General features: G+C 53.6%; 1 protein-coding gene across 1 annotated transcript in view; it reads right to left on the bottom strand.

Moving 5' to 3' along the window:
- The window catches only part of NTN1 (netrin 1), a 48,855-nt gene that overhangs the window by 8,717 nt on the left and 14,205 nt on the right, over positions 1-25,933 (bottom strand). Inside the window, exon 2 of the mRNA XM_021414426.1 lies at positions 5,586-5,774. Within this exon, the coding sequence (XP_021270101.1) occupies positions 5,586-5,774 (189 nt within the window). The remainder of the gene's footprint in view (positions 1-5,585; positions 5,775-25,933) is intronic.

The following is a 25,933-nucleotide window of genomic DNA, read 5'->3' as shown; positions in this document are numbered from 1 at the left end:
GAAAGGAAAGGAAAGGAAAGGAAAGGAAAGGAAAGGAAAGGAAAGGAAAGGAAAGGAAAGGAAAGGAAAGGAAAGGAAAGGAAAGGAAAGGAAAGGAGCTCACTGCAGCAGGTGCCTGGGACACAGGCAGGGACAGCAGAGGATGACGGGTGGCTTCCCCCCACTTGATGCCTCACTCCTCATAGAACAAAACACAGAATCGTTGAATGGCTTGGGAGGGACCTTATGGATCAAGTGCGTGGAACCTGCCCAATGCGTGGGACTTCCCCAGTGTGTGTGGGGTCTGCCCAAAGTGTGGGACCTGCCCAGCGCGGCCAGAGGAGTTTGGGGCCGGCATCTGAAAGCCTGAGGGATGCACGAGGGGAGGAGCGCTGGAGGGTCCCCGCCAGCTGCAAGCACTCCAGCTCCAGCCGCCCGCGAACATCTGGCTGATTGCAGCCGAGCGCAGAAGAGCAAGGAGATAGCAGGTTGTGCTCGGAGAGGGGCTGAATAGCACATCAGGATGCTATAGAAATCAGCGTCGGGCCCTCAGCCCGAGTGAAAGGCAGGAGGAGCACCCAGGAGGCGGCAGCGGGTGCCAAGAGGTGGTGGAGGGGTGCCAAGGCGCGCGCCGTGCCCGGGTCAGACAGGTGCTGCTCCTCCAGGCGGGCACAAAGGGACATTCAGCGCGCTCCAAGAGGAACCTCTTCCAGCGATGAAAGGAAACGCTTCCTTGCACCGCGCGTAATTAACTCGTGGAGCTCGTGCTACGAGACACCATGGCAGAGACCCAGCAGGATTAGATGGGCCCGTGAATGAGAACATCTGTAGTTACATTAGCTGGGATTAATATCTATATGGATATAGGCGCTCCTCGCCAGCTCCTCTCTGCCTGCAGCTAGGAGGAGATTTCGCCTGGGGACGTGCTCCTGCAGAACTGGAGATTTACATCCTTGTCTGGGGCTGCAGGACTGACCACTGCCCCTCGTGTAGGGCTGCAGAGACAGATCACCACACACCAGAGCATTGGAAATATCGTGATTTTGGGTTTGGGACTGAGAAAATCTGCAGGAAGCCATTGGACTGTGCATGAAAGGATGCAAAGTGCCCCGGCAAAGTGTTGGAACTTGCTGGGATATCTCCGGCCCACCAAAGGCGGACAAGCAGCATGACAAAAATGCAAACATTTTTCCAGCCCGGAATGCTGGTCAGAGGCACTGCCAGCTGCTAATCTTCCCCACACACGTGTGCTGAAAGCAAACAGAGGCACAAAGCGCTGGGCTTAGCTCCCCTCAGGTGTGACCGTGGTGAGAGGGGATCTGAAAGGATCGCCCTGCTGGAGAATTAGCATCCTCCTGCTTTCGGGGCAGTTCTGTCCTGGGGAAGCTTTCAGAATGATGAAATCCCATTTGAGTGAAGAGCAGAGGGTGTGTTGTCAGCTCTTGCCATGCTTATGCCGTGGGGAAGAGCAAGCTGTGCACCTGATGTGCCTCCAGTCAGCCTGGCTCGTCCCTCCCCAGCCGGACTGCTGACCTGAAGCAGAGGTTGAGACATTTCCTCTGTTAACTCTGAACCCTAATGACGGCTTCCAAGATTCACTGTGCACAGATTTGCTATGAGATCGCTGCCCTGCCTGTGGTATTGTGAGCCCGATCTAGTTAGCCAAGGGATCATGTTCGTGCAGCATGTTCCTCATCACATTCTCCTGGAGATTTAAAGGTTTTCTAGCCAGCAGCACATGAATTCCCTCTTTTATCAGGCAAAGACAAACAATCTCCTGGCATTTCAGCATCTGCCCTCCCGTGCTGCTTCTCAGGGCTCTCCCATTTCCTCCTCCTGAGCTGGCACCCAGAGAAGCCAAGGGCTCCTCTCATGGTGAGAGCTGCTGGAATTCCCTCCTTGTCTCTGATCTCTGCCGTTTGGGTCCATCTTGAAGAGATGGCAGAGTGCAGCTGGGGATCCTGAGACCAGCATTGCCACCTCCTTCTCCTGGCTTTGCTGGCAGAACCTGCTTTGTTTATTTTTTTTTCTTCATTGAAAAAATGTCAGTTTTTGTCGAAGACACCCAGGGGCAGGTGTGGGCAGGCAGAGAGGAGCAGGCAGGGGACCTCACGACTCTGAAGCAAAATAGAGCTGAGCCTGCTCCCATGGGAGAAATTGCTTCTTGCAGAGATCAAGGGTCACTTACAGGAGAGGGAGCAGATTGGAAACTACTTTCACTGAGGAAAAAAAGGCAAGCAGTCTCTCCTCCTGATGCATTTTTAGCCTGGCCCCTAGGAAATGAGGCTCCTATGGGTGGATTCTCCCACTAATAATACTTCAGTAAAGTCTGGCAGTGCAGCCAAAGCCTCAGAGCTGATGAGCTTGCCACAAGCCCATGGCACAGGCAGCAGATGAGCGAGGAGCTCAGCACAGGGCTGGGCGGGCACTGGGACACCCATGGTGGGAGGTGATTGCGGCGGGGCACACCTGGTTTGGGAGGGAAGAGCAAGCCCATGGAGAAATTAAGCCCTGTGTTTGGCAGACTGATACCGTGGAAGTTCAGGGTTTCTCCAGGGATGGGATCACTCAGCGATGACCCAGCCCTGATGCATGAATTTGATTCCAGCCCATCAGCACCAGGGGTTGGCTCATCTCCCATAACAAAGGGCACCAGCTGGTCTTCAAGGAGGAAAAGAAGGAGAAGAGGAAGAGAAGGAAGCTTCAAAATCACAGGCAACTCCGTGGAGGGAATTCATAGAAAGTCTTGCATTAGACATGGCCTTGTGAAGCCATGAATGGACTGGGCTAGAGATGAGCATCAGCGAGAAGTGGTTGGGGGAGAGGAACCATCTCACTTAGGATGCACCTCACCTCCTCCTAAGGTAGACACCCAGGGCAGATCTCCTGCACTGATATCCAGCATCCTAACCCTAACTATAACCCCAACCCTAACCCTAATCCTAAATTCAACCACAGCCCTAACACTAATCCTAACTCTAACCTCAACTTTAACCCTAACCCTAATCCTAACTCTAACTCCAACCCCAAATCGAACCCCAACCCTAACCTTAACCATAACCCTGACCCTGCAGTGCTGTGGGAAGCCAGGGGGACCCATCCAGCAGGGGGAATGTCTGTGGTCTAGGAAGGGCCAGGGTCACCTTTGGGGGCCATACGCAGGGAGCCCCCAACCAGCAGCCCCTTGTCTTTGGGATGTGCCAGCCAGGAGATGTCTAAACTCTGCCCAGATGTGCAACACAGACCACGGTGGCAGGGACATCTGTAGAACTGGAGGGGTGCTGATGCCCACCAAAGCCTGCATAGATGCCCCATGGACATGGCATTGCCAGAAGGGAATCAAGGGCTGCTCCTCGTGCCCTACCCTGGTTGGGACACCAGCAATGGGACACCACTTGGCAGCCAGCCCATCTTCAGCCTCTGCCCTAACTGGGATTAACCCAGCACCTCCTGCTCCCCATTATCCCAGGGGGCTCTTCAAGGGCTCATCTCCTCCGGTTTGGCCCCAGGAGAGGTGCTCTGTGCTCTAAGCTGGTCCCGCAGCTCCCTCTATAGTCAGTGGGGAGGGACGGGGCACTCGGCCCACTGTCCCTGCCACCAAGGGCTTTGTTCCCCCTCCTTTAGGGACCAAACCCAGCCTTTCTCCCGGGTGTGCCCATAACCCCCATCATTTGTCACCTTTTCTTCAAAAATCACGCACATCCATTCCCCAAAACGTAGGGCTGTTTCATGGCCAGGCTGTACAACTCCATGGAGTTCTGCTCCAAGAAGATGACATCAGTGCCAATAACCAGGAGATAACAGGGCTGGGTTTAATCCCACGAGCTGACAGGGCACTGATCTGCAATGGAAGGAGCAAGAGGAGGTTGGCAGGAACCAGATGTGGGGTTCCACCATCAGCACCAATGGGAAAAGAGGAAAGCACAATGAATGGGAAGCATGGGCTTGGTGCTTTGGGAGCTGCTCGTGCTCTTCCAAAAATTGAGAAGGGAGGGAAAATTTGCACTTGTTCTGAGTTCTTGCAAGATGATCATTTGAGATCTGTGGTTTTTTTTTTTTGTTGCTAAGAGGGCAGTACAGAGGGTTTTGCTCCATGCACTATCTCTGCTCCTACTGTCATTGGCTCTGTCCCATGTGGTTTGCAGCCTCATATCATGCTCTGCCCATCACATGGCTCTGGGATGTGGCATCTCTATCACCCACAACTTGTTTCTTTGCTGTTTGGCTTTCATATTTTTTTGCAAAAAGATGACTGGAAGCACACACACAGGCAAGGAACACGGCACAGCCACATCGTGGCAGGACAAATGGGGCTGGATGCACAACAAATGCCCCCAGCAGATTTCATGGGACATTTGCTGGGAGCTCAGCCACACGTTTGCAGGGTGGATGACCGTCCCTGCCCGGTATGCATTGGGTTAAACAGGGTACACATGAAACATGCATATTTGTAACGATGATTTCAGAGCAGACCCTGAATCGGGGACACAAAACGGGGGGAACATAAAGCACAGTGACATAACCAGGGCTCAGGAAAAGCCGGTGTTCAAAGGGATGCCTTCGCTGGAGGAAACTCCATTTCGCTCGCTTTTGTATGGGATGGTGGATTATGCCAACAATAACCCACTGCAACGGGTGTGAAATTGTGCTAATAGCCTGCGAGTCGGGGAGCCGCTCGTGCACCGGCGAATTTATTGCAGCGCTTTGTATCTGGGAGCGCCGATGGCCACATTTTGTCTCAACCTGTGGGGGGTTTGGAGGAGCGTTTCAATGTGGGAAGCTCAAGTTTCAAGAGCAGAGTGAGAAGGCAGGGGATGGGGGAAAGAACAATTGTTTGAGGGGATGGAGGAGCCCGCATCTGGGAAGCGTGGGCTCACAGCATTGCGTTTGCAGGATTTGCTCTTATTTAAAACAGCAGAGCTTGAGCAGAGCAGGGTGGATTGTAGGGCACCCACCCGTGCTGAAGGGCCATCCCGTGCCATGCGGGGCTCCAGGAATCCCCTATGGAGCGCCCTGGGGATGAGGAGTTCTGCTCCCACCTCCAGTCCCAGCCAAAGAGGGGACCTCAAAACTCTGTTTGTTGAGCAGAAAAGTAGAATTATTTCCTGTTTTATCATTCTGGCTTCATCTGGAGGAGGGGAGCGATTGGTGCATGGGCTCAGTGCTGCCCGTCTGGGGGAGGTGAGTGCTGATTTGCAGACCAGCATTTGGTCCCAAATGTGGGATCTGCATCTTCCTGACGCATGGGAGTGAGCAAGCAGCTCTTGTAACCCACAGACTCTCAGCCCTGCGGAGTGTTTGTATCTGAGCTGTCAGGGGGCAACCAGCACACAGCAGAGCTGAAACTGGGTGAGATTTAAGGTCCTTTCCAACCCAAACCATTGTGTGATTCTATGATTCTGTGGTTCCACGATTCTGTGATATCTCAGAGGCTTTATTGTCACCAGGAGGCTGGGGAGACTGCAGGGATGCGGGCATGGAATGGGATGGGGACAAGAAAAATCATTGTGGTGGCTCAGATGGAAGAGGAGGAGCAGGAGGAGGTGGGCGCAGGAGGCAGAGGAGAAGAGGCCGTGCCACCCCCCCACCCTGCCCCATGGCAGTACCTTTGCAGGCCTTGCGGTGGGAGATGGGCTTGCTGAGGTCGCGGTAGAAGCCCTCCTTGCAGTAGTGGCAGTGCCGCCCGGCCGTGTTGTGCCGGCAGTTGAGGCAGACGCCGCCGCTCTTCCTGCCCGACAGCTTGTACAGCTCCATGTTGAAGCGGCAGCGCCGCGCGTGCAGGTTGCAGTTGCAGGCTGCGGGGGCACGGAGCGCAGAGCGTCAGCACATGGTCACCCAACACAGCACGTCCCCAGTGTCACCCCAGGGTGGCAGCCGCCAACCCACACCCATCCCTCGGTACCGTGGGGATCTGCAGGCATCCCCAACCCACCCGTCTCAGGGCTTCCTGCACCCCCTGCCCTCCCATCCCATTGCACGAGTCCCAACACACACATTTGAGCCCCATGCACCGTTTCAAAACCTTCCCCATCTGCTCCTTTCCTGGTGTTCCTTGCCATGCGGCCCACAGCCCTCACCTCTCCATCTCCATCCTACCCACCTCAGCCAACCAGGCACCAAAGCCTGCTCTGGCTGAACGAAACTCGCTGTGGCCAACCCGCTGGGAGGTGTCCCATGTCCCCCCGCACACCCCGGTGTCACCGCTGCACTGCTTTAACAAGGGGCTTTGGCAAAAATGCAACGGGAGGACTTCAAAAGCTCGACCCCGGGGCTGTCACGAGGCCGTCAGGAGGCGGTGGCTGTGCGCTTTGCAGGGTTTTACAGCTTGTTTTCTTTTCCCTTTGCTTTTGTTTGCTCTTTGCCCCCGAACAATGCAGCTGTGCAATGCCAGCCCGCAGCTGGGCCCCCCATGCAGCACGAAGGTGTCACGGCTCTGTGCTTGTCACCTTCTTTTTGAACAGAGACGTCTTAATCCCTCATTCCTTCCTGTTTACCTTATGGTGCTTGCCCAAGACAAAGGCATGTGATATTTGCTTGATTATCAAATTTCAGCCCCGAAATTCACAGTGCAGTTCCGGGTTACTTATTGGGAACAATCCCCAGCTCGCTCCCAGTGCAAAGCTGTCGTGGGGAGCACAGTCCCACAGCCACGTCCACCCAGCAGGACGTAGAGCTGCTCCCCTGCTTCCCCCATGTGATCCCAACTCCTGCAGGGAACACACTGGGGCACAACCTCACCTCCCACTGACTCTAATGGTGCAGAGCGGTGCAAAAACACGAATCCCAGTGCCACGGCTCTGAACTGTGCTTTGTGTCCCCTTGGATGAGCCCCCAGCCAACTCTATACTTGGTGCCAGACTGCATCCCAGCTGACCAACGCGGAGACATTTCTCCAAGTGGTGGCACGGAGAAGACCTCCTTCTTCCCCAAAGCCAGAAGACATGAATATTCTCCAAAAAGAGTGAAAGTTCACCTCCTCCAACAAGTTGTGTTGTGCCCAAAGAGCTTTCACGCTCTTTGGAAAATATGTATGTCCACTGGGTTTGGAGAAGAAGGAGGTCTTCTCCATGCCACTTATGCTGGAGGAAAGTTGGAGCTGGTTCTCCAGTATTCTGCAAGGCAGCATTGGCACGTCCCTTTGAACAACTCAGAGTTGAGCCCACCCGGAGAGTGAGTGAAAATCTTTGCATTTCTTTGGGTTGCTCGATAAACAGAGATGTGTTTACAAAGCCGGGACACAGAGCTCCCGGGGGTTTCTCCAGATCTTTGCAAACATTTTGGCTGATCCCATGGGCAGAGCCGCGTGGGCAGAGCGAGCAGGGTGCGTGGAGCTGCTCCCAGCCCAGGGCAGTTTTTAAGCTTCCAGGGATGCAAACATCCCATGTCTGGAGGACAGAAGGAGCTGGATCCCATGAGAGGCTGTGGGGCCATCTCTCTAATATGATTTCTCAGTGAATTCTGGCACCAACAGCATGGCCTGGGCTGTCTGAGTTCCACTGGGGCATTAGCTAGGCACTGGTCACCTCCTAACCCCATGCACTAGGATGCTTTCCATCCAGGCATCAGAAAGCCCTTGCTGGGAATGAGGCTGGGATGCATTGTGGTGAGAGCTGGCGATGGGGATATGGGGTGCAGAGCTGGGATGAAGGCACTGGGGAAAGGAGGGCACCCCTGGGCTCCCCTTGCCGAGGCTTCATCACCCGCTCTGCTAAAGCCTCTTGCCTGCTTTCAGACGCCAACTGGCCTGGCATTCATTCCCAGCCACTGCTTCTGGGTTTTTTTTCCCCACTGCTGTGTGAGACTCTTTGGCAATCCATCTTTTCTTTCTATGAACGACTTTGCCGGCTGCAATAAGGAGTCCCCTCCCAGTGCCGGCATCACCCCTGCTCCTCACGCCTTGTGTCTCACCCCACAGAGTAGGTGCTCCAATCTGGTGGTGAGAAAATGCCCTGTGCTGTGAGCTCCCAATGCAAGGTTTTATCTCCTGTTGTTCACCTGAGCTCAGTGCTCCTGTCCCCTGCTCCCTTCTTCCCCTTCACTTGCCGAGGATATCCCCAGCCTTCGCTCTGCACAGATGCACTCAGGCCATCAGATGGTCCTACCTGTGGCCGACCCCAGTGAAATGAAATGCAGATATTCACAAACCTGGAGGAAGTCGGGCTGGAAAAGAGGAAAGCTGTGGTGTGGAGCTGGTCAAAGATTGGGTGCTCCATCCTGGAGGCTCCCGGGACCATGGATGGGCCCTGGGCAGCCTGAGCTGGGGGAGCAGCCAGCCCATGGCAGGGAGGTGCAGCTCTATGATCTATATAAGGCCCCTTCCAACCTACACCATTCAATGATTCTATAAGTCTACGAAAACACAATAGCAGCATTTCCCTTAATACAGCTTATGGACAAATGGCTCCATTGCAGATGGCCAAGGTGGGCAGGATGTTCTTCTCATTGGGACAATGGAAGATCCGTGGTTGGAGGTGCAGGCTGGCAGTGCCCCTTGTGCAGACACCATACCCCTATGCCCACGTCCCCCCAGACACATTCCTCCCTGTGGTTTTCATTCAGCAATGACAATGTGGCCCTTCCAAATCACCCCACCCTTCCAACCTTATATTTTGTCCATTTTCAAGATGAAAATTGCTTTTTAAGCAAACGAAAACCCCACAACATTTTGTTTTAATTTTTGTGAACAATAATTGGGGGGGGAAGGGCGAGAAGGATGGGAGATGATAGAGGAAGCCAGGGGCTGAGAACAATCTCTAAATTTAACTTAATTTTATGAACAGTTTCAGTCTCCTCAAAATTATCCTTTTCCCAGACAAGTTTATTTTATTTTATTTTATTTTTTTCCCAAAAGAATCTGCTAATTCAGTCTGAGCCATTATTTCACTCCTGCAGGAGCAAGCCTTACATGCTTCATGCAACAAGGGCCGTGCTGCCTGTGCCTTAAGCCCCTGGAGACCTGCAGGCATTTGGGGGATCCTGTTTTGGGGCCCATATTTGGTTGAGCATTGGCACAGCTGCCCAGGGAGGTGGGGCAGCCACTGTCCCTGGAGGTGTTCGAGAACCGTGGAGATGTGGCACTGAGGGACGTGGTCAGTGGGCATGGTGGGGATGGGCTGGGGTTGGACTTGGGGATCTTAGAGGTCTTTTCCAACCATAATGATTCTATGTGTCTGTGGGTAGAAGAAGCAGCCACACTTGAATCTAAGAGCAGAGATGATAGGGATGGAGCGCCTGGAGCCAGTGGAGTGGGGTGGAACAGGAGGGTCCCTGCTCCCCTGCGGCACCATTTGTGTGTGCTACGCCCAAGTGAGGAGGAGGATGGGAACTCACTTCTGTTCGCTTGGGATGACCCAGCAAAGGGGAAACCCACGGGATGCTGCGGCCACAAGGGAGACGCGAGGTCTGTGCCAAATCCCAGGTTTTCCTGATGCTCAGCCCAAGGAGATGGATAAAAATACCACAAAACACACAGCTCCGGCACCACAGCCACAAAACACGGCCGGCAGCTGGAGCTCGGTCACAGCAACGTGTCCCTGCCCCACATCCCCGCCGATAAGAGCTTTGTTTGCTCTTACATAAAAAAAATGCCAAACTCACTGTTTGGGCTTAAATATTAGAGACTGGGTGTCTGACTCAGGCTGAAAGTTTTTGGAAGAGTTCCTGCTCAAATGATTCAGCTGCTAAGGAGAAGCTAGCGAAAAATACAGCGCCGTGCCAATGCTAACAAGTTTGGGGATTTCTTTCCTTAAAGAAAATCTGTTGCCCTTATGGTTGAGGCCAAGGCTTAAAAAGAAAAACATCTCTCCCTGGTAGGGATGGGTCTTGTGCTGTCTCTAGGAAGAACTGCGCAAATTTGGTTGAATTTGTCATAAGTCAGTGAAATTGGAGTAAGTCCGCTTCGAATCTGAGTAAGTCACTGAAAAATGGGGGAAGCGTTCGGTGTGAAATGGTAGAGAGGGAGGCAGGACGCACTGAAGATCCCTCTTGCAGTGGCCAACCCGTGCTCAGGAGCAAGGACCTGAACGCCAGCACCCAGCTCACACACCCGCTGCCAGAGGGAGCTTCAGAACGCTTGGCGAAGCCCAGCCACCCCCAACCAACACCCGAAACGGCTGCGGTCTCTGGTGTGTCATTTTGGGAATAAATAGAGAAACTCTGAAGCTGCTCAATAGAGCAAACCTCAGAAGGAGGAAGAGCCATCCCATTGGATCGGCTGCTGCAGGTCGCTTTGCCGGCACTCGGCATTGTCACCTTCCTGCAGTGCCATGAGGCACGGAGCCCGTTCTGACAGCACTGGGCACTGCTGTGATTTGACTGCAGCGTGACACAGTCCTTTTTCACTTCAGGCAAGGAGATTTGTTCATAACTGCTCCCACACTGATTCTTTCTGGGCCGGCCTGAAGCACCAGTGTCCCAGCAGGTATTTCCTGCTGCTCGTGTTCCCCCTCATGAAGCACCACGAGCAGAGCAGGACGTACTCCTGGGAGCCGTGCAGCTCAGGTTAGGAGCCAGATCTGCTCAGGCTGTGAGCAGCAGAGGTCTCCCCACTGTTGCTGCACACGTGGCGAGCAGCTGCCGGCAGCGGCGCATCCCACCGCTCTGTGTCTTCCTGCCCAAGCCCTCAGGGACATCCCCAGTGACCTCCAGCAGCCCCATAGAGCAGCAAGGATGGATGGAAACCTGTGGGCCTGTCGTGTGGCACTGACATGTTGAGATGTCTGGCAGCTCCTCACCCACGGCGTTTTAGCCCAAGACAAAAGCGCTCTTACTCAACACAGGATGTGGATGACAGCGAGCCTAACCCTGGTGCAGCACACAGTGCCCAGAGTGCCTGGAGATGGGCTGCAAATCACCCCTGCTCCCTCCAGCCTGGGGTTGGCTGCTCTTCAGCTGAGATGTTCACAAACAAAGCTGCTGGAGATGGAGGCACAAGCCCCAAGTCCTGAGCCCACCACGGAGCGGGGAGTGATGCACCCTGGCACTCAACAGGAGCCCCTTTCCTGGTATGTGGGAGCCAGGTATGGTGGAGGAAGGCTGCAGATAAGCTCCAGCCTGGAAGGAACTCGATTAACTTATTGTTTTAGAAAGGAAAAGTCAAGAAATGAACTCTTTATTTCAGTCTGGGAGATGATGCCAGGCTGTCATCAGCCTTTTTTTCATGTAATTGCACCATTCATATCTGGCCTCCTATGGTCGTAAATGCTTGGAAATGCATTATTTGCATCCCATAATTCATCTAGCAGCGATCCCCCGCCACGGGCTGCCCAGTGCCTGACCCCGAGGTGCCCCAGCACACACAGCACATGGGGCCACCTCCGTCCCAGCACTGCTCCTGCACCAAGGCGCTGTCCCACACGGTTTCCTGCACTCCCAGTGCGGGACTGTGTTGGACGCTTAAGGGTTAAAGCCACAGCAGAAACAGATATTGAAAGAATTTGCACATTCAGAGCAAAGTTTACTTGAAATGCAAAAGGCGCAGCGATGCAACCAACCCGGAGAGGCAAAGGATTGAAAAATCTGTACGAAATCAGCTCAGCCTACAGAGACACAGACAGCCCCAGCTGCACTCCTGCACCGCCCCGGGCAGCGGGGACACTCGGAACCAACAGCCACAGTCAAGTGGGGTGACAGCAATGCTGGGAAGGTGACGGATGCTGAGTGGCTTCACACCCCCCCGGAGCTGCGATGCCATCGGGGCAGCCCCAGCCCCTCTGCCTGTGAGGTCGGGCTGTGCCGGGCTGGGGTTGAAGCACCACCAGAGCGTGTTGAGGAGCGTGTTGTGTTGTTTTAACCCCAGCTCATTTCCCAATCCTGTCTGGAGCAGGGCCAGGGGGACTGTTAAACCAGTGCTGGGCAGATCTGCCACCGGAGCTGCAGTCCTGCAGCCTCCGAGCGTGGCTGGCGGTCAGCTCTGGGCCCAGCGGTGTTGCCCCTCCGAGGTGACATGGAGCTGGTGGCAATGCACCGTGTCACTGTGCCACTGCATCACCACAGCTCGGTGCAGCAGCAGCTCCTGCCCACTGCTGGCTGGTTCAGCTCAGCAGCAAAAAGCCCCCAAAATCTGTGCTCCCCAGCTCCCCGAGCTGCAGCAGGCGCAGGGAAGGTGCTGCCACGGCTCAGCTGCAGGTCCCAGCGTGAACCTAACAGTGCTGTGCCTCAGTTTCCTTTTCAAGTTCTGGCTGCAGGAAACTCTTTCCCCTTTCTTCCTCCGCTCCTTTCACTCCATACCCTCCAAGGTGTTAACCCGAGCCCTGCACCAGACCTGTTCTGGCCTTAAAACCCAGTGCAGGTGTGAAGGGCCGCGATGCCCCTGTGTGCTCAGTGCTATTTGCACCCCCGGGGCTGTGCAAAGCCCTCCTTTGTGGTGCGGCTGAGCCTGGGCAAACAGAGCTGGCTTATCTCGGGGGAGGTTATCAGGGAGCTCAGACAGGAAGAAAACTCCACTCTGTGTGCTTGACCTCCCCATCACCACTGTCACCACTGTGGACACTGATGCTCCTTGAGGAGGTGCTGCACGTTGTGCTCCCAGAACCTAGGTGGGTGCTGGGACTGCCCTGCACAGCTCTGCTGTGTTTGGATTTCCTGGAAATCGGGGCTTTATCAAAAGCAGGCGGGCTTATCCCTCTTATCAGCGCTACCGTTAACGGCTTGCTGGCTGCTGCTACATGCTGGTGTGCTGGGAGCATGCAGAGCCTGTGCTGCTGGGAGTGAGGTGCTGTCACCTGCTCCTCGTGCAACCCCAGTGCTCCTTGTGCTCAGCTCCCACACAGGTGCCATGGAAAGGTTGGGATGTAGCATCAGCTGCAGTCCCACTGAGCTCCAAGCCCCCAGCAGCCACACCGTCCCCTGCTCTCAGGATGCTGCTCATGAGGCAGGTGTTATCAGACCCCATTAATTAGCTTATCACAGGCAATTAGCTCTACCGCTCAGCCCGTCCCCAGGGAGCAGTCCGCAGAGCTGAGTGGTTTCAAATCATTCACAGAACCACAGCACGTTTGGGTTGGAAGGGACCTTAAAGACCATGCCATTCCAACCCCTGCTGTGGGCAGGGACCCCCAGCTCTGGCTGTGCAGAGCCCACCATGGGCTGGCCAGCTCCAGGGATGGAGCACCACAGCTCAGGGCAGCAGTGCTGGGGTCTCATGGCCTCTGGGCACAGCGGTTGCTCTCCCTTTTCTTGACTCCTTCCCCATCCCCCGCAGCCCCCACCACGGTGTGGGGCTCACACTGAGCCTCTCGGTGGGAGAGCTGCTCCGGGCTTCAGCTGGAGCTCATGAATTTTGCCCAAGCGCTGCAGAGAGAGGATTGCATTTCTCCCAAGGAAGCCGCGTTTCCTCCGCTTCCAGCACCCGGCTGGGAGCAGGACTCCTGTGTTTCGCTCTGAATTTCGCTCTGGCCTCTGCTTTTGCGTTTTGGCTGCTGCTCGGAGCCAAACCTCTGATCCTGCTGTGGCTCGTTTTCAGGCGCGTGTGCCCCAGAAACTTTTTTCTTTCTTTCTTTCTTTTTTTTTCAAAATGAATTTTTCATACGGAATTCTTTCGCTTGATGAATGCAGTGAGAAACTATTTCCCAAACAGGAAAGAGGACCTCCCTCCTCCCTCCTCCCTCTCTCGCGTGGATGTTTTTAATAACAACATCAATTGTCTGCAGAAGACTTATTCCTTTCTGACCTCAGAACAACTCCTGGTTAGCACATTCCTGCATGGCTGCACCGCGAGCTGGGATGACTTCACCAAAGCTTCCTATGGCGATGCACAGTGAGGGGGAGATGCTGGCGGTGGGACCTGGGCTGTGCTGGGGCTGAGGATGCTGTGCCAGTGATTTCTATGATGTTTCCAACCCCTTCTCCCCCAGCTCTGCCCCTCCTCCTTGGGGACAGCCCTGCTGCCCGTTGTCCCCAAGACACTGGAGCTGTTCCTGATGGTGCCAGCTCCATCGGATGCCGGAGGTTTCACAGACGTGAACGCAGCCCAACATCTGCACCCTGCTCTTGCACTAAGGCCCTTAAGAGCCCAATTTGCACATTCTCAGTCCTGCAGGGCTGCACCGCAGCGATGCTCACAGGACCTGTACCCAAAGCCTGTGGCATCCCACTTCGGCTGTGGGGCATTTTCCAGCCCATTGGTTGCAGCAGCTTGGGACCAGCTGGAGCTGCTTGCAGAGTCCTGAGCTGTACAGAGGAGCTGATTTTCCTGTTAGGTCATTGGAAATACCCATCTGGGCATTTTGGAAATGCAGCATGTTGGTTTTCTGCTGCAGAAGGGCACTGGGAAGCCACGGACACCTCAAAGCAGCGGGAGGAGAGACACCAAGCCACAAGCAATCCAAACAAATGGGAGTTTTGGGGGGATCGGGTAAAGCATTTCCATGGTCTGAACTGCTGGCGGGCGGGGGAAGGGAAGTGTGCAGGACAGCAGATGCTTTGGCACGAGCAGGGAGACAAGCTGCAGCTCAGCCCACCTCCGGACAGAACGGCTTTTGCAGTTCCAGTTTGGCCAGAGCCGCCAGTGCTCACCCCCTCCCCAGGATGGGAACCCCACGGGTCAAAGCTCACAGGGCTGGGAGAGCCCCACACAACCCCTACCACCAACCTGCTAGCCCCACAGCAAGCCTGAAGCCATTGGGAGACCCAGAGATGCTTTAGCTCCAGCCATAGTGAGGATTTCTGGCCATGGACCACGAGCCCTGGGGAAGGCCAGCTGTGTCCCCACAGGTGATGGCAGCCACCAGCCAGGTGTCACCCACTGTCACACTCAGCACCGAGCAGCTCCCAGGCACGCCGTTCCCTCTCGCCTTCCCAAACCAAAGCTCGCAGTGTCTGTGGTTTGCCCATTGCTGCTTACAGGGCTTTTAAGTGCTTGTTTGCCACAGTTTGCATCTCTGGCACAAAGCTTGCTGCAGCCCTGGAAATAACCCCAGGCTGAAGGCTGATCCCCGTGGCAGGAAATAAACATAATTTTCTAAGCATTAACACGCAGCAGAGCACCGGCAGGAACACGCGGCATTTCCTAGGAGCCCAGATGTTTGCACAGCAAAGGGCTGCTCCCCTCGCGCGGATGTCAGGGAACGCTCAGGGCCTCCAGGGATGTTCCTGCATTAGGAAAAAATGTCTTTGAAAACCACAAAAACAGAGGCTCTGGTGAGGAAAATGAACCCATGGAGCACCACCTTGCCATAGGGGCTGGATGAGCGGAGTCCTTGGGCACAAAGCCAGCCAAGGAGGGCAACATGCCATGGGGAGGCCAGTGACGTGACACAGGTGAAGCAAAGGTGACTCAACTCTCAGCCGTATGGTGGAGTCTGAGGCCCTCTGAGGTTCTCATGGGCTTAAATCTGGCTGGACTAAAGTGGGATGCCCTGGCTGCCTCCATGCCCTTTTCACCTCAACCTTGGGAACCTTAGCTCTCAAGCAAAGAACCAAACAAATCTCCACCAGGACAAACATTATTTCTCCTTTTCAAGCCAATCTTGGTCAGTCAGCGCCAAGCTCTTTCTGATGTCCCCTCTAGGAGCTGAAATCTCCTTCACCTTTGGCCAAGCACGTTTCCCAGATGGACCAAACCCTTCTTCTTCCTCTGAAAGCAAGCAAAGCAGATTCTTCCCAGCTGCAGTGAGAGGGGGTTATTTATTGCTTTTGTTGACAAACTAAACTAAACTGACACTTGTAATCTGGAGTATCAGCTGCAAGAGCAGAACTGGGGCCGTCAGCTGGGGACTGGCTGGGTGAAGTGGGCACAGTGCTGGGGCTTTGGGAACAGGGGCAGCCCCACGGCGTGCTGGGGTCCTGCCCACAGCCCCGTGCCTTGTTGGGTGGTGGGGAGGGTTCCACATCCCTTGGTGCTGGAGGATGAAGGAGAGCAGACACAGAAACGTCTGCAGCCACCCTCCATCACCACTCACTCACCACCAGATTCCATCTAGAGGTGGTGCCCCAAAGGGATCATTTCCATTGAGTCAGGGAGGATTTGGGACTTGATAGCATCAGCCCAGGGAAGTGGTGCTGCTTGCCCTGCTTCCCATCCCACCTGCCACGGCAGCAGAGCTGCAGGATTTCAGGCAAGTTGTGCTGAGGATGCACATTTATGGTGAGGCTTCACTGACATCAAACCCTGGAGAACAACTTCCATACTCACTGCCACTTATCTCTTACATTTAACAAATCCCAAAGCCTCTTATTTCAGTAAATACAGTCCTGAATCAATATTAATCAGACCAAAGTGCAGGAAACACACCTGGAAGGGAAAAGCATAGCTTCCAGAATGGTTGGAGGTGAGAATCACACACAGAATCGCAGAATTGTAAGGGTTGGAAGGGACCTCTGCTGATTATCCAGTTCAGCTCCCCTTCTAAAGCAGGTGCCCTGGGATGCTCAGTGGGTCAATGAGAGAGGGAGCTTCAAGGCTGCACCCTGCCACGGCCCTTTGGAGTGCTCTCCATGCACACCAATGACAATGGGTACTAAGGTTTCATGCTAGTGAGAAATACTGGTGATAGGTGGTTGGACTGGATGATCTTAGAGGTCTTTTCCAACCCTGGTGATTCTATGACTCTGTGATTCTATGCCTGCCCGCCTCACTGGGCTGCACTCTGGCTTTGCAAACAAGGCCGGGCAGTGCTGGCCACTGTCCCTGCATCCAACACATCCCCTGCTCTGGGCAATTGTTCAGCCCCGATCCCGCCTGAATCGTTTTTAACCTTCCACCACTTCGGCTTCGGCAGAGCCGAGGCCATTCAGTAGGTAGCCCATTGGAAGCAGCACTCCCTTCTATTAGCCTCTCCAGGTGGTAATGGGCTGAAAATCGCCTGTGATCCCTCTGAATAAACCATGCAGCCATGAAACAGAATCGAAAACCATCGCATTGTGTTCATCTACTTTTAACACAGCTGCTTCCACCACCCAAGATAAAGCAGGGAGAATCTCACAGCTAGGAGAAGAGGGAGGAGGTTTCCAGCAGATCCCCAGCCCTGGACTGGGGTTCTCACCTGCCCTGCCCTCAGCATCCCTGCCCTTCCCCTGCACCCATGGGCTGACCGCAGCTTCACCTCCCTGACCTGGGGCTGCTCAGGCCAAAATGAACAAGACCTCACCGAGGAAGAAGCCATGAGCTGTGCTCCATGCATAGCTCCGTGTCAGTGAAAACAACTGCCCCGTGCCAGGCTAAATACAATTCCCCTTTTCTTACTTATATAACATGGTAACCTTCTTTTAACAGACTCACTGTATTCCTGGCCCCACAAAGCATTACAGAGCCTTTATGTTTCTTGGCCACAATGGCCACGACCCTCTGAGAAAAGCAAAGTGGAGTCAGTGCCGACACATCTTGCTGCTGCACTTCAACGTGAGGCACTTGGTGTGCTAAGGACCAGGAGCTTGCTAGGGGCAGGGTCCACAGGCTTTGTGCTCGTGGCTTTCTGCCTTGCATCATGCTGAGTTGGGTCCAAGTGGAGAAGTGTCAGCACAGCTCAGGCTGCTCAACATCTCTGTCCTGATTGGGCTGGTCCTGGGCACATCTTTGACCCAGAGTGGGACCTTCACTGGTTCTTCCAGGCATAGGGATTGTGGTTTAGTTCTTTTTCTAGCCGTACGTATCTTGGTTTGCTTCTTTCTCCAGCCGTAGGTATCTTGGTTTGCTTCTTCCTCCAGCCATAGGCATCTTGGTTTGTTTCTTTCTCCAGCCATAAGTATCTTGGTTTGGTTCTTCCTTTCTCCAGCCGTAGGGATCTTGGTTTCCAGAAGGTGAGGGAAGAATCAGATTTCAGCTTTGGGTCCCACCACATTAAAACTGAACCTCCATCCCTGGACTGGAAGTCAATCTTGGCTTGTAAGGAAAGCGGTGGAGAAGGGCTAGGGTGAAGACGGATCTCCCTAACACCAAACACAGGTGATGGTGAGGACAGGGAGTCACACAAGGTCCATGAGGATCCCTCTGCTCCCGTTAGCTATGGGTCACAGCCTGCTGAGCCCACAGCTGCCCGGTTCGTCAGGTCGGCGGTTGTTTGGGAAGGTGCCTCATTAGCTCCGTGTTCTCCAAGAACATCAGAGCTTTGGCAGGGCCGAGCAGCAGACTGGGGTTAGCAAAACAGACCGGTGCAGACAGGCGCTGGTGCATCCCAGCAGCCCTCGGACGTGCTGTGGGGACGCGTGCTCACGCCAGGGATGTGCATTCCACCTCTTCCCAAACCCTTCCGGATGCTGGGAACAGCCCGTGTCCGCGGGAAGACGCGCCGGGAGATGCATCTGGAGAACAAAGCCTCCTCGTCCTGCCCGAGAGACAGCGGCCGCCTGGCTCCTGCCGGCATTTCTCCACTACAAACGCGTGTTGCAGCCAAGAGCAACCTTCCCGACGTCCAACACGGCGCTCCTTCGAGCGGGTGTCCCGGGGGACCAGCCCGGCTGGAAATGTCATTAGCATGTGTCACCTCTGCCTGCTTGGAAGGATTAATCAGAACAAGGAGCTCACTTTTTAATGAGCCTTTTCATGGTGCGTTACCGAGGGAGAAAAAAAATAACCCCCCTCAAGCGAAACAGATTTTCCAATAAAATTTATAGAGCATGAAAAGGGCTTCTGGCGCTGGGGTTCAGAGGTGGCTGGCCTCGCACAAGCAGCACCACCCTCCTCCTCCTTGGAGGGTGAAAACAAAACAAACAAGCTGGGAAATGCAGGGAGCAGATAAGAGGAGGCATGTCCTCAGTGTGCTGCCTTTGTTGGCGAGCGACACAGTGATGGGTAAACCCAGCGCTCTGCTGCATCCCTGAGCCAACCAGTATCGCTCAGGGATAGCAACACCGGGACGTGCTCCGGCACAGGGCAGAGCTGTGGGCAGTGCTGGCACTCAGGCAGCACCGAGGAACCTCAGCCCACGAACAGGTTCTTGCCATGGAGAGCCTGCAGTGTGCCCAGAATGGGTGCCCAGTATCCCTTATGGGGAGGGACGGGGGGGTTGGAGCAGCTTTCCATGCCCTGTCAAGACAACAAATTATTCCTGCACAGCCCACCCTTCCCTCCAGTAGCGAGTAATCCCTGCAACCATGACAGCCACTTCTCTTTGCCCCAGAGAACTGTATAAATCAGAGCGGAACAAAAGTCCTTTGCTGGGAGCTGGGCATGTGCGCTGCGTTTCAAAGGGCAGGCACATTTCTCTATAGATCCGCATTCTCTGGGGACGGCAGCTCTGACAGCAGAGAGATTAAGCAAAACAACCCACTCAACCTACCCTTCTCCAGCATCTCTCCATGGGTGGAACAAACCCATCACAGTCAAACCACAGGGCAGAGCCATAATTCACACTTGTTACTTTGCTCCTCAGTTGTTTAATGGCCTATTTTTCCTACTTAATGTTTTCAAAGTTTTGAGTAATAATTACATAGAATACAGACTCCTTTGGCGTTAGAGCTGGAAAACTTAGAAATAATGAGGAGCAGCAAACCAAATGTACCAATTATTGGAGTCCTCGGGGAACCTGCGGAGCTCGGCGAGCCGCATCCAAGCCTTCAGAGCAGCCATTCAGAGCTCCTCGCGCCTGGCAAGCACTCACGCACGAGCCCTCGCCCACACACCCGGCTCTAAGTCACCCCAGTGACACCAGGCAGACTTCTTTCAGCTGCAGTCAGCACGGCTTGCTTTGTTCCCAGCAGCGTGGATCTCCTGCGGGACGGTGCCACTGCTCGGTGGCCGTGGCCAGGTGACGGTGGACCGAGCACCGCTCTCCTCCTGCGCTCTTACGGAGCGAAACGTTGCAACTGTTCAAAGCACTCGGGGCAGCAATTCTGTTTCTTTCCCGGTTGTGCTTGCACCAGTGGGGAGCTGCGCTCGTGCCAGCTGAACAAGGGGCTGAAAACGAGAGTCACGGGGAGCCGAAGCCCTCCTGCTCCAAGGGCTCTTAGGAACCGGCTGTTGTTCTGTGAGCTCCTAATTACACAGCTATTTGCTTGGGCAAATGTTGGCTTCTGGGTTGTTCCCCCTGTGCCTGCTTTGGTTTGGTGAGGGCGGGGTGGTGACCCCATCACTGCAGCATCAGCGCACCTCCACTGGTCCCCTAGGCCACCTGGGGCCACCCAGCCCCTCCGCCACCCTCCAGCCCTCCCTCCATCAGAGGGGCTGCAGACAGACTCCCTCCACCTCACACTAACGTAACCAAAAACCTGACCTGGAAAGGTCTTCAAGGGAAAAGGAAGTATTAAAGAGCAACAAACGAGCGACGACCGCATGTGAATATCATTATTCATACAAAGAAGTGCCATCCCCCAAATCCGTGCCAAGAAACCTACTGCCATGAAGTTCCTCTGCACTGGAAACAACAAGGGATTGTGCAACTGCGGTTGCTGCCGGATCCCGAGAGCAGAGCGAGGAAGTTACACGGCGGCTTTGCCAACCTCCCTGGGTGTCAGACCTACACGCGGTCGCACGCTATATGTGCTGCAGACAGAAATCACGGGGCTGAGCCCTTCCTTGGAGGCTCCTGGGGAAGCGTTTCCATTTTTCCAGCCGAAATGCAGTAGAAACATTTTTGGATTTATTTCAGATTGAAACGGTTTCGCTTGGAGTTTAGCAAGCCGAGCCAAGCCCGAAGTTTGGATTTAAAACAAAAAAAAAGGGAAATATTTCTGTCCTGTTTTGAATTGCCTTCCATCAGATAATCAGAAACTTCATGCAAAGGGAAGAGTTTTCTCCGAGCGCTCGCATCCAATTTTAGACAGTAAATTAAAAGGCGTTGGATGTTTTCAGCCGGCTCCCTGATTAGCAGTGAGGTGCGCTCCTCTGGGCCAGCATCGCTGCAAAGCCTGCCCTGCTCAGCCTGCTGCTGCTCTGCTATGGGGTGCGTGGGGTTTGTGTCTGATGGCTCCAGATCTCCCCAGAATTTGGGTATATGCACAAAGAGCAGGAAAAAAACTGTTCCAAAGAGCCCCAGCCTGCAAAACGGGACTAAATAATATTTACTCTTTGCAGGCTGTGAATGAAAAATGATGAAACGAGGCTAAATCTCCGCTTTCTATTTTTTTCCCTCTCTTTAAAGCAGGGAAGGTAGGAATCCCGAGCCCCGGGGATTGCCTTTCTTTTCTCTTTTATGATATTTACTAAAGACTTAAAGATGGGAAGAAGCAGAAGCCTACGCAGTGTATGGGCTGAGATGAAAAGGTCCCGGATCCCCAGCGGGATAGGAAGGCTTCCAACAGGAGGCACAAGCTGCTCGCCTTTGTTTCTCAATTCAAACATGGTGACATGCACAAAAGGAGGCGAATAATATCGCTCTCCTCGGCGGCGAGCCCACGCCTCGCTGCTGGCCATAATAATAATAATTCCAAACAAAAAAAACAACCAAAAAAAAAAAGGATGCCGATGGGAAAAATGATTTGGGATTAAGAGTTCCTGTGTCCCACCTGCTGGCTTGGGGCATTCTTCTGCTGAATAGACCTTCAGCTTCCCCAGACCATGCATACCCCGTGAGGGGACCCGTCCCTTTCCGGGCCACCACTGGCAAGCTGTGGGATCAGAATGCCTATGGAAAGGGTCCTGGGGAGAGGATGGTGTGGATGAAAGGGCAACCTGTCAGTGACTCCATGTCAGCACTACGGGGAAGAGGAGCTCAGGTTTCCTGTGCAGCAGAGGCTGAGGGGACCAGCGGCACAAAGAAGGCTCAGCACCACCGCAGGGACTCCCTGTAATCTGCTATTATTTCTTCTGCCTGAAGGTGCTCGCTGGGCTTTGCTCCCAAGGCACAAGGCTGAGCTGGTGGCCCCTCTCTGATCCCAAGGTGTGCGGACAGTGCTCAATTTTCTCCTAACAGCACAAACACAACGAGACGCAAATGAGCCCTAGATGTCATTAGAGCAGTTCTCTGATCCACTCTCATTCTACCTCATGCTAAAACCTCTCCCTTTTTCCCTGCTGCCTCCCCTTGAAGCCATACAAATTTGTCTTCTCCATATCCAAGGTGGAGGAGCTCCACAGCTTGCTCAGTGCTGGAGGAATGATCTCCTTTCATTTGACTTGGTACTGAGTTCCTCCCAGCTCCACCTGTCCCCTCCTGCACAAAGCCCCACAAGTCCCCACAGAGCACTGTGCCCTACAGATGTACATCCATCCCCATGTCCCACTCTGAGTGGTTGCAAGGGAGGTGGCTCAAAGGCCACATGGAGGAAGGGTGCCTTGAGGACACCACTGCCACTCCTCTCTGTTCCTTCTTATGAAGATGGGATTGTGGCATCAACTGAACTTTTCATCTGTGGATTTGACTGTCTTACTCTAATAAAAGGATACAGGGAGATTGCGATGCTGAGTTTTTCTCAAAATCTGTGCAGCTTTCACATCCACAATAAAAGGATCAAGTAGGAATTGCTACCGTGGCCATTCCAGAGAAAGCAAAAAAAACCTTCCCTGAAATAAGAAACAAGTTCCCCAGCTTCATGGCCTCTCCCTGTCCACTGTCCAGGTCAAGACTTGATAAACAGAGTCAGGGGCTACAAAAATCTCCCACCCTCGGCCAGGCTCAAACCCTGCTGCAGAGCCACAGCCTCTGAAGAAACATCATCCCCCTCTGGACAGTCTGCAGGAACATCACTGCCCACCATGCTTGGGTTTGAAGAGCATCACTGCCCATCTTGGCCAGGCTGGAGGAACATCACTGCCCATCCTGGTTGGGTTGGAGAAGCATCACTGCCCATCCTGGTTGGGTTGGAGGAGCATCACTGCCCACTCTGCTTGGGTTAGAAGAGCATCACTGCCTTGGCCAGGCTGGAGGAGCATCACTGCCCATCCCAGTTGGGTTGGTGGAGCATTGCCACCTTTCTTGGCCACCCTTGGAGGCCCTTGGCAGGCTCTGAATAAAAGGCTTTACTAACCTCGTGAGCCAGTAGGTCAGCAATGCTGACAAAGTGCCATGGTGTGGAGACCAAAAGCTAAAAAGTGATGCTGGAGGGAACAGAGCTCTGACTAAGGCTTCCTCAGAAAATAAAATCAGTCTGTCGAGTCTCCCAGCCAGCATGGAAACTCCGTGGGCCACCTGGAGTGCTGTGCCATCTGCATCTGTGCAGCTCAGGCCCAGCACTGTTTACAATGAGCATGGCCGGAGAAGCAGCCTTCTCCTGAACACAGGAAACCACACGCTGGCATTTTCCACTCAGGGATCTGCCCTGCTCCCACTGTGATCAATGGAAATGCTTCAATTAACTCTGGAGAAGAGACTGCCACCAGCTCTTCCTTCAGTTTGGAGCAGACCCTACAGAGGCCCACAAACAAACAATGGATTTTTTTTTCTTTTGTATAAAAGTTGGTAGGAGCACAGGGGTTAGGGGCACCTATAGAATAAATACACCTTAAAATTAATTTCTGGCCCCCATTGGGTGTTCTTGGTGTTCAGATGCACAACCCAAGCAGCTCTGGGGTCCAAGCTTTGTTTGCTCAGAGGATGCGACCATTAGTCTCCCTGGTCCAGAGAGAACTGGAAACCAGTCACAGACATGCCACCCTGTTACTGACCGATGAGCAGTGGTGCTGATGGGATCGCCTCCTCCTGCCCTGCCCACCACTGTTTTCCTCCAGCTCCAGCAGAAATTTTCACTGCATCTCACAAGCAAACAGTGCCGACCAAACGAACCCCACAAAATGCTAAAGATAAAAGGAATTTTTCCTCTTTCCATCTCCAAGGGTGGATGGTAAATCCCTACAGCTGCTTCTAGACGTCTTGGCGCGGTAGTGTCAGCATACTGCTCTTGTGGCAGAAACTGCTGAACCAGGTTTCAAAACACCGAACCAGAGGGTGCTCCACTGAACCTCATCCTTGCTACTCACTGGGGCCTCTTGCAGAGATTCACAAGCTGATAACCGCCAAAGTGGACATGAGGACTGAATCAAAGCAAAGAAACTCCCCCACTACAACATCTACATCAAACCCACAGCGTCTAATGGAGCCGCAGCAAAGCTATCAGTCAAGAATATCACATGCCTCAATTTAAAAGCGTTGGATGGAGGAGAGTCAGCCACAGCACTAAAGGCACTTCCTTACTATTTGCAAAGACTTTGCTGATCACTGTAACGTATGGGAAAGGAAAAGACTTGCCGCCCATCCTTGGAGAGGTAAGTCAAAAGGCGTTGCCAAAGAAGGCAGTCTGGGGGCATTACAGTCACAATGCACCATTGCGTCATTCATCAATTATGTCAAAGCCCAGCTGAAACATGGCTTTCAGTACGAGACTGCGATGAAGTGATAATCCACCCATGCCTATGAGAAACTTCTGCATTGCATTTATCTCATTGAGAACTGTGACTTTCTGGTAAATTTGCTTAATCTTTTGTACAAGGGTTTGAATTTACAAGAAATTTAGTCTGGGTTCCAGCCAGAAAAGGAAGCCCTGGCATCATCTGGGTCCTTATGCTCTGCACATTTGTGACAATCTCTACAGCATCCCCTTGGAGTGGTAATTTCAATGCCCAAAAGGGTGTTGAATTTGGAGTTGTCTAAGCGGTTTCTGTTCTCCATCTCACATTACTCCCTCCTGCAGAGCTGTGAATTGCTGTGGATTTTATTTTGTTTTGAAAGAGGGCAGTTCTTGACTTCTGTTTGCTTCAGCACCCAGATGCTTTGCTTGAAGCTTATGGGACAAGGCTTCTATGGGCTCAGGGCACCAAACCTTGGACCTGCTGACGCCTGGCCATGCTTGGTGGTTGCAATCTCCAACCTGCCCAAATGCAGCCTTGGAAGAGAGACCCAGCCCGCAGCTGGGGCAGGATGGCCTCTCGTCGTGCACTCCCTGTTCCTGCTCGCCCAGTGTTTCTCCTCTAATAGGACGCCTGCACTTGAGGTTCTGCACTTCATCTCGTTCATAAAACTGATGCTAGGCAGAATACTTGGCTCAGCTCGAGCGTGACCCACAGCCATAAATCTGCACTGCTCCCCCTGCTCACACCCCCACGGAGCTGCTGTCGCTGCCCATTTGGAGCTGAAAAACCAAACATGACATTTCCCAGGTGCAGATGTGTTTGTCTCCCCTCCCTTCCAGACTTCCTTGGCTTCTCTTTCTTTTTGAAGAGGGAGAGATTTAGCAGGCTGGGTGGAAATGGTGAGGCAGCGGCTGGCCAGGCTGAGCTGTGCCCCAGGAGGGCTTGGAGGAAGCGAGCTGTCCCCATCCCAGTGCCAGGAACACGGGGAGCTTGGGGAAGGCTCTCTGGGGCTCCACAGCTGCAGGAAGAGCTCCCAGAGCACAGTGAGGACTGAAAACCCACTGGGCCCACAGTGCAAATTGGGCCGGGGCACCTTAGAGACTTCTGACCTTTGTGAGCAGGTAGACAAGGTGCAGCACAACAGAGGATCAAGGGTTTGGGCTCCAAACCATCCCAACCACTTGTAAGCCCCTAGCCAACACTAGTTAGTTCGTGAAAACAACTTGAAAATGTCCTGGATGTGTGATCCATAGAAGACCATAGAATCATAGGATCATGGAATCATAGAATCAAACACAGAATCATAGAATGGTTTGGGTTGGAAGGGACGTCACCGATCATCCAATTCCAACTCCCCTGCTCTGGGCAGAGTTGCCAGACACTAAATCAGACCTCAACCAGATTGCCCAGGGCCCCATCCAACTGGCATTGAACACCTCCAGGGATGAGGCATCCACAGCTTCTCTGGGCAGCTGGATCCAGATGTCATTGAACTACTGCTACCACTTATGTGCTGTTAAAACTAATGACAATGAGATCATTTTTTGGTGCAGAGAACACAGCTGTGAGCTATTGCCACATGGTTGCCCCATACCCAAACACCTCCCAGGGGCTCTGGTGCTGCTCACATGGGAGATGGGATCTGGCACCACCAGGTCCTTTCTGCTGAGCACCACGGCCAGTTGCAGTTATGGATCTCAAGGCTGAGATTCATCCCCATTATCTGCAGACATTTTAGCCAACGCTCATCTAGACTCCCAGGTTCTAGGCTGTGAAAGGAAGGAGAATTTCTGAGAA

Source organism: Numida meleagris, chromosome 17, assembly GCF_002078875.1.
Source record: "Numida meleagris isolate 19003 breed g44 Domestic line chromosome 17, NumMel1.0, whole genome shotgun sequence".
Taxonomy (NCBI): Eukaryota; Metazoa; Chordata; class Aves; order Galliformes; family Numididae; genus Numida; species Numida meleagris.
Note: the sequence above shows the minus strand (reverse complement) of the source record. Positions and strands in the feature narration are given on the sequence as shown.